Source organism: Belonocnema kinseyi, chromosome 1 (assembly GCF_010883055.1).
Source record: "Belonocnema kinseyi isolate 2016_QV_RU_SX_M_011 chromosome 1, B_treatae_v1, whole genome shotgun sequence".
Classification (NCBI taxonomy): domain Eukaryota; kingdom Metazoa; phylum Arthropoda; class Insecta; order Hymenoptera; family Cynipidae; genus Belonocnema; species Belonocnema kinseyi.
The window spans coordinates 132,068,046-132,077,469 of NC_046657.1; the positions used below are offsets into that span (position 1 = coordinate 132,068,046).

At 30.6% G+C, this 9,424-nt stretch overlaps 1 protein-coding gene across 1 annotated transcript; it reads left to right on the forward strand.

Annotated features, from left to right (window-relative positions):
* Positions 1-4,468: 4,468 nt before the first annotated feature.
* On the forward strand, positions 4,469-9,175 carry LOC117169797 (protein roadkill-like). The gene is made up of 2 exons (XM_033356307.1): positions 4,469-4,632; positions 7,361-9,175. Exon 2 carries the CDS (start codon positions 7,385-7,387, stop codon positions 9,134-9,136), a length of 1,752 nt encoding a protein of 583 aa, XP_033212198.1. The 5' UTR covers positions 4,469-4,632; positions 7,361-7,384; the 3' UTR covers positions 9,137-9,175.
* Positions 9,176-9,424: the final 249 nt, after the last annotated feature.

The following is a 9,424-nucleotide window of genomic DNA, read 5'->3' on the forward strand; positions in this document are numbered from 1 at the left end:
TTCAAATATTTAATATATTTTATGTTCTTGAATATAAACAGAAAACCCTTGAAATGAAATGTCTGTATTTCATTACGTTCTCCATATTTGACACGCAGCGAAAGAATAAGAACAATATTTTTAATTTTAAAGCTGATAAGAATTCTCCACATTTATTAAGGAAATCCCAAACTTCATGCGCACATATTGCTTGAAAAAGCTGAAAGTATGATCCTTCAGTTTTTCTAACTTTCCCACTATAAAAGAATTTAAGTAATTTATTAAATACAGTGGCGTATGCAGGGGAGGTGTTTATGGGGTTCAACCCCCCCTCCCAATTTTCGGCCTTTCGTATTAAAGGACAACCGCATGATTTTAGCGGGAGCTGGTGCTATTCTGAAAATTTCAACCGCTCCCAGCGAAATAGCGGTAAAATTTCAGCCACAACCACGTCTCACGACCGTGCGATAGGTGGTTGAAACCCCCCAACCCGAAATATTTTTCTGGGTCCTCACTGATTAAATACTTTTGCTTCTGTATCATTAATTTCTAAAAATGTGAAGCAGTTGTTTGCAAATTTTCTCGAAAAACCAAACTGGTGAGGGCCAATACCATTTTGGGAACTGGAAATATTTGATCGCTGACATGTAATTCAACATTGCTTCACATTTTATTATTCAGCAGGGGCTCGAAAACTTTCAAGTCCTTTTTTACTTCCTCCAACTCGCAATGTATCATGAGATTATGCAGTTTCAATACACTGGCGGACCGAAGGATCAGTAAGGATCCTCTATAAAGTACCCTTAAAGACCCCACTGAGTCCCCCTTCAGTTCCTCCTTTAAAATATTTTTTTTAAAAACAGCTAAATCAACTTTTAAATTCTTGAAATTCAGATTCTACGTTAAAATTTGTCTTAGAAGCTCACGGAGTAATCGCAATACTTCTTCCGGCAGTATTGAAAACTTTCTAAAATAAAATACCTGTCATTTACATGGGCCGAAGGCGGCTTCAAGCGCATCTTCTTTTAGTAGCAGTTAATAAGTGTTCCGTCGGTAACTTTAAGAATTTTGTCTGGATACTAGCGCCAAGCAGTGAAAACCTCCGACAACAACGTTGCGATGCAAGCAAAGATATGCAAGTGCCTTCAGCAGAAGTTAATTTTTTTAAACGTAGGATCCGAATTTCAACAATTTAAAAGTTGGTCTTGCTGTTTGTTTTTCTTTTTCGAGAAGGAACCAAAGGAAGACTCAGGTCTTTGAGGGTACTTTGTAGAGGCTCCTTTCGGTTCCTTCGGTCCCTCAGGGTAGGCAAAGCAGGAAGTTCATCACTAATATTTTGAAGATATAATTCGAGGTATTGTCGTTTTAGTGATTCATCAGACAGCGTTTTTGATGGGTGGGTGATTTTACGCTCTTGAGGAGAACATTGAGCATATTCTGGTTCTTCCGCTTTTATAACCTTTCTCACCAATAGATTTCGTTTCAAAACACACTTTTTTCTGGAGCGTTCGACTTAGTCAATGTTTATATTGCCTGCGGTCCAAGTGAAACGAATGCGTTTTCGTTCTCCGTCAGCCATTTTGGTGCAACTATCTGGCTGTAGCTGAAGGGAAGTTTCTTGTACATCATTTTAAATTATATAATTAGTATAAGAATTGATGTTTCGTAACATTCGACTTCACATAAGTTTCAGAAAATATATCCGAAACGACCAAGGGTAAGTAGGAGCAACCGAAATATTTAGCCAAAGTTGCTGATGTAAATAAATCGTCTGGCAAGCTTGCTTCAGAAATCTGATTTAAAAATTATATGACTTTTTCGCCAAAAATCCAGTCTGGAACTGAATAATAATTGTAAAATTTAAAAGCAACGTTCAGCATGATGTTATTTTATCACTTTATCTACTAACAAACGTCCCTATCATTTCCAATCCCTATCTTTTATTCGGGTTTCATCTCCGTCTATACTTTTCTTCATTTTTACAGTATAAAATCATGTATATTTTCTTAAATCCCTAAGCATATCCACGATAATATTTCCTTTACACTTTCTGAAACTAGAAACGTCCCTATTATTTTGAATCCCACTCTTTTCTTTTCCAGTCTATCCTCCACTTAACTAAATTATTCTTTTTCTATCATCCACCCCTCCCCGTTAATTCTCTTCTCCCTCTGTTGCCAGCAAAAATCGTTTATGTTTCAATTCCAATCTTTGTATTCACGGCTATTCCTTGTCTTAGTCTATCCTTTTTAATCATTCTTTCAATCCTTTTTTTATTCAAGACTAGAACCTTCGACCTATCGACGGTTATCTTTTTCTGTGTCTTTTTTTATTCACTAATGCTTATATTTTCTTTCATCTTTATGCTTTTATTGAAACCTATCCTCTGCATATTTTCTTCAATCCTTTTCTATCCTTTTAACCATCGAAATTTCTTCAAGGCTATTTTCCTAACTTTTTTTACATATCTATAATGCGTCATGCAAGTCTTGCATTTTATAGTATCTGTTATCTAAAATAACAGAAAAGAAAAAGTTCGAACAATATTATAGGTAATGGATATACTAACTTTAGAACTAATATATGTATAATATTTTTCCGCAATATATAGACAATCAAATGTAAAAATTGTAAGTTTAATTTCTGAAGGCCAATGTTTATTGGTTAAAATAATCTTTGCATTAAAAAAAGCCAACGTAGCATATTACAGTTCAAGTATTGTAAATATTCTTTGAAATTAAATTTTTGATTTAAAAAAGCAGCTTTAGATGAAAAACATTAATATAACGTAAGCAGAAATTGCTTCGTTTTATAAATCTTCTTTTAACCGTAATGTTTTTTTAAGAAGGAGATAATCAGAGTTCAGATTTTAAATTATATCTCATGAATTCCCTAGTCGGAGGCCAATGGATGACTATTATTTAGCCAAAACATTATTTGCCAATAGTAGCTAATTTTGGTAAAAGACGACTTTATTTTAACTTTCGTATGAATTTTCAACTGCGGGCAACGAAAGATACGATTTTCTCATTTCTTAGAAGTTTAAATTATTAATATTTTTTAATCGAATAATTTTTATTAAACATTTAAATTTTTGCGAAAAAAATAAACATAAAGTAATAAGAAATTGGTCCATATTATAAATCTTTCTTGAAATCTGATTTTTTTATTTATAAAAATACCAATTTCGGATGAAAAACACTAACAAAATTAAAATATTGTTAAGAGATTCTAGAACTTGTTCAATTTATAATAATTTTTGGTTCAAAAAACGCTTATTTTTTTATGTTAAACACCCATATAACCCAAAATTATTCAAAATGTATGAATGTTCTGTTAAATCTAATAATTTTTACGTAAAGAATTATATTTCATATGAAAATATTCATATAATCCGAAATTGTTCAAACATGCTTATTCTGTTATTTAGAAACAAAAATTGTAGGTTTTTGAACTATGTTTTTTATTTTTTAAATATCAATTTCTAGTGTAAAAAACTAACTCAACATACAACTGAGAAAAATCGATTGGAATGGAATGGAAGCTTCTAATGTGTCCCCTAAGGGTTTACATTTTTATTGCACCTTCTTCTTTATTCCTTTACCCCCCCCCCCCCACACACACACTTACTTGGTGGTGGAAGGGGGACCTACAGTTTAAGGTGAGTTCCCAACCACCAAGAGCAATAGCTTTAAGTACTTAGAGAAAACCTTTTTCTCTAGAGGTACCGGTCCCACGACTCTCCGGAGATGAACAATTCCCTTGCTAGGCTAGTGTTCGCCGCATGGGCCGCCGAGGCTCTTCCAGTGTGCGAGGCGGGAATCGAACCCGCAAACCGACTGAGTGGGTCCAAAGCCTACGCTTCAGCCCCCATGACCATCGTCCCACTTCTGAGAAAAATCGATTGACATTTTCAATTATAACTATTTTTTGTGTACAAATTTCGATTTGCAGTAAAAAATTCTAACAAAACCGAAAAACCCAAATTGTTGCAAAAATTGCAATTTTTAAAATCTATTAATGTTTTTTTGAAGATATGCATTTCTTATAGAAAACGCTAACACAACCTAGAAGTGTTAAAAAATTGTGAATCTGATAATTTTTGTTAAGAAATGCTAATTTGTGATGGAAAAACTAATATTATTTTTTGCACTGGAAATTTTTACATGAAATTATTCGAATATTTATACATATTACATTCAATGTTAATTACACAATATACGCGTTATTATTTTTTTCTCGCCTCAAATCACAATTTACGTAATTTATTATATTAATTCGCTATTCATAATAAATATATATTTTAATTTCAATAATTGTTAATTATACCCGCTTTGAATCGCGCGCTAACATCGACCAATGATGGTCACTGTGCCGGACAAGCGCAATAGCTTAACATGGCAAAGTTGGGGTCACTGCACTGGTGACGAGAAGCACGCCGTGCAGTATCCTTGTAGTAATTCGTGCATGAAATTGTACATCGCTGGTTGGATTGCAAATTTGAGATTAGATAAATGCAAGAGTCAATTTGGTTCCAAACAACGCTCCTATTTTCCTGAATTAAAATAATGTTGGAATTAAATAAAAAGTTACCAAGCATGGTTAAATATTTTTATTCGGAAAAATAATGCTCTATTCAGTTTTCGGCCAGTTGTAAGTGCATATTTTTCGTTTTTATTTTTACAATTAAAATTTGAAATTACTGAATGCAGATGATGTTTAAAAAGATTTTTTTTAATGCACGGTTTAGAATCCGAAAGAATATTATTACATAAAAATTATTTATCATATATATCATTATATTTAATATTTTCTCTTCTTTTGCCTCAAACAGTTCGCCAATATCTGTCCACTCAAGAGCAGGTTCATTCTGGTATTAAAAAATTTAATTTCTTAAAAAAAAATTGAATTTTACCCCATAATTATAAAATAAATTTGTTACAAAAAAACAATATAGATTGCAAATTAATTGTTTGTTCATCATTTTTATATTATTTTATGTTTTTATTGAAGTATTTACTTAATTTTGTTGTACAAAATTAAAAAAAAGAACTTATGGATTAAAAATAAATAAAAATTTTAGTTAAAAAGATGAAAAAATTACTTTTAAAAAACGGCCTAATGAAATATTTGAATTTTGATGGATATGAATTCAGAAAATATCCCTTTATAATCGTGCCTTTCTTTTTCTAAAATTTTGTTTTTATGTTGTAATATTTTGAGTATTTCGTTGAAGGCAGAAGTAAATTTCATATGAACTAGACTCTTTTCAAGAATCCTCTTCATACAAAATAATTTAATCTTTGGAACCTTGAAACTAAAATTTTGTCTTAAATTAATTTTTTAAGGTTTCGAATTTTAAATTTCACAATATTATAGCTTCAAATTAAAATACTAAAATTTTCAGGAGGATATTTCACTATCAAATATTTCAAAATTTCATATTCAAAGTCTTGATAATCAGTTTTGCATTTAATAATTGTAGCTGTAAATGTAAAGAAATTTTGTATAAAAAACTTAAAATTGTGCAATTTGGAAAATTGAAATTGCATCAGCAATATTTTTTTGTATTCCTTTATTTTAATTTTCGATGTAAGATTTTGCAATTTTTTTATTTTCAGTTGAACATTTAAACAAATAAATCATTCAAAATTGTAAGATATTTTATTCGAAAACTTCTAGAATGAATAATAATTCTGAAGGAAGAATTTAAATTAAAAAGTTTATTATTGAGTTAAAATAAAAAAGGTGAAAATTAAACTATCTGAAATTCATGCATCAGTAAATTAATCATTTCAGTCATTTTAAGTGTATACAATTTCAGAGTTCCAAATTTTAATGATAAACGCTAAATTTTCCTTTTTTTCATAGGTTTTAATTTTTCAATTAAAATTGAATTGGTTGAATTCTAGAAAATAATACTAGCAATTTAAAAATTATCCATTTTTCAGCAATTGAAATTTAATTTTAATAATTAAAATTGTAAAGGGTTTTAGTATAAAAAAGTTTTAATATAACAATTTTTGGTAACTAAATTTTTTTCAGTTTTAAATTAAGTTCGCTTTCGTTAAAATTTCAACCTCCCGTAGTAGAATTTTTTCATTTTTAAAGTTTCCCATATTAAATTACTATTTATTTTCATGATTTTTTATAATAATTCAATTCAATTTTCTATTTTAGAAAAATTAGTTTGATCAGATTTAATGTTAACTTATAATTTTATTATGTAATAACAGTTTAAAATTCTAGGATTTCAGAAGCTTTAAGTTTGAAAGTTTGAATTTAGTTTTCATTACTAAATTGTCCAATTTTATTCGCTTTGAACTTAAAATTATTTAGATATAAAAGTTTAAAAATTTGAACGATTTTAATTATAAAGAATACAATTTCAATTCCTCTGAATTTTAAACGACTTAATTTGCAAAATTCGAGTCTTTAAATATTCCGTTCTTAATGTTTCAAAACTGTTCTATTTTCGAAATTTGAATCCAAAATCATGCTGGTTTCGTGGCTGTCCAAATTAAATAAAAATAGTTTAATTTTTAGCGCTTCAATTTAGAAATTATACAAATCAACTCCTATTTCTAATCAAATTGTCGAGAATCGTTCGTATAGTTGTTTTAAATTTCAGACGCTTGCAATTCGAAAGTATTAGTTATTAATTATTGATTCAAAAGTATTAAACAATTAGTTTAAGAATGGATTTTCAATTTTGCATATTTTCATGTTAGTAAATAGAAATTCTGAGACGTAGACGCGCGATTTGCGTACGTATATTTATTTCTATTTTGTTATAAAACGCATCTATATTTTCCTTTACATATTAGATACAGAAATTTTCTTTATCTTTATTATATGATTTAAAGTCAATCAATATTTTTCAAAAGACTTTGCTGACATTTATCGACTCCAAGAATTGATAGTATATGTGGAAAAACTATGGGTTACTTAAAGCGAGTTCATTTTTTTAATAAAGCGGGAGAAATAACGAATATTTACGATGAAAACCGGGATAAAGTCGGGAAACGAAAGTTCAAAAAATATTGACAATCCTGCAATCGTTTACAAATGCGGGTGAAGTATTAATTAATGTTTTATAAAATAATAACTTCACACTCAAAATGGTTAAAAGTTGGGAAAATAAAATTCTCATATCGACGTGTCCAAATGACAAGGTTCCATCTTGGCAGAACCAAATAAAAATGTTCCTTACTTCAGAGGGCGTTGCTGTTCCCAATACTATTTATATGGGATTCTTAAGCTTCCATGTTTCGCCACCCGAGATGGCACCTTTTTATTTCGTCCTACCGAGATGGCACCCTGTCATTTGGGCACCTCGATATAATTTACAATGACAGAAACAAAAAATACTTCTTTTCAGCTAGACTAAGATTGCTGCATCAAAATGGCTGAAGGTGAAAAGAAAGTCACAAGTTTCACTTGGGATGCGGGCAATCTGATACAACTTTTCGAAGGCAAGAAAAGTTCATTAAAATCTCCTGAATTTTTGACGGAAATATCATTAGCCACAAAAACACTAGACGAAAAGTGTTTCCTAAAATGGACACTATTGGCGAAAAAAGTGATAGAAATGGAAAGAGCAGAATCTGATAAACATTCTTCTAAAAAGCGTCGAACCACCGGCTCATTGGCAAAGGTGACTAAAGAAACAATGAAAGGACAATACCTCGGATTGTACCTTCAGAATAATAATGATGAACTTCCTTATCTGCCTATCCTGAAGGTAACTTTCTCCATCGTAAAACCAACTTCAGGAAAAATTTATAGTAAAGGCAAAGAACTCTTAATGATTGTTGAGGGAGTGGACTTTGGAATTTCTGATTTTATAATGATAGCGGAATTGGAAAAATTGAGTCTTTGTGATCTTATGATACTCTGCGAGTTTGAGGAAGCCAAGAAGGACATTGAAAGCTTTAAACCTTTGCTAAATAATACAATGTTTAGCGATATTGAATTAATCGTCGGCAAGAATGTGTTTCCCGCTCACAAATTGGTTTTGGCCCTCAGCAGTTCGTATTTCCGAGAAAAGATTGCAAACGATGATTCTCTAACGAGCTTAAAAATTCTGGATACAAAATCAAAATATTTTGAACAATTGCTTCGTTTTATGTACACTGGTAAACTGGATTATATGAAAAGTGAAGAATTGATAGACTTTAAACTTATTGAAGCTGTCTGTCAATACAAAGTTTGGGATTTCTTTGCTGATTATGAAATCGAAGAAACTCTGAAAGCGGGATTAAATATCAAAAATATTATTCCTACTCTTTTATTAATTTATGAAGCGCGACTTATGGAAGAAACACGGAGCTTTTTCGCTGATTGTATTTACTTTACTATGGTCAACCTAACATCAATGGTAGATTTGGATTTTTTCAAAAACTTAGTGACAATAAATCCTCAGTTGCTTGAAACAATCTTGATATGGCTACACTGGAAGCTGGTGGTATCAAAATGCAAGAGAAAAATAGATGTTTCTCCCTTGAAGGAATCTAATATTGAAAAATGCATAAGTTGTAAACAATTTGAAGCCTTGCTAAATAATCAAAAGTACAGCGACATTGATATTCAAATTGGCGATAAAACATATCATGCACATAAGTTGATACTAGGAACCAGAAGTCCCGTTTTTGATCGGATGTTTTCGCATAATATGGCAGAAACAATATCAGGTGTAGTGAAAATAGAAGATACAGAACCAGAAATATTTTATCAAGTTCTGCGATTTATTTATACCAATGAATTCGAAACTAAGAAGAATGATCTGATATTAAAGATTTGGATTGTCGCAGACAAGTATGATATTGATGACTTAAAATTTGAATGTGAAAATATCTTGGGAAGTAGTTTGACACATAAAACTTTTAAAAGAACTGTTACCTTTGCTGATAATCGCAACATGGAACGATTGAAAAGAATGTGCGTTCTCTACTTTATAGACAATATGTTCATCAAAGAATATGACCAGCGGGCTGCATTTAATCAGCTGCTCTACGATTTAAATTTTACAGCTTCAAATCCACATTTACTTCTGGAGATATTGAATGCATTGGTCTTAGATTGTAAACTTGTTCTTAAAAACCCCAAGAAAAAGAGAATTTTCTGTGTGCAGAACGTCGAAAATTCATTTTTGTAAATGGATTATGTTTAATATTATCTTTATAACAGGATTTTATCATTTAAAATAAGCGATTACCTGAATATTTGTAAAAAGTGGCATAATATTACAATTAAACATGATTTTTAGATTTAAAATAAAAGTTGTTTATAATTTACGCACCCTGCGCGTTACAGACGTATTAAGGTTAACGAACCAACCATCGGCAACTGTAATTTGGTGATTGTGAATTCTCATTTGTTAAAGCTTCTTCGGCTTTAACGAACACATTCTCATAACGTATCTCGTGCTTCGCACTCGATTTTG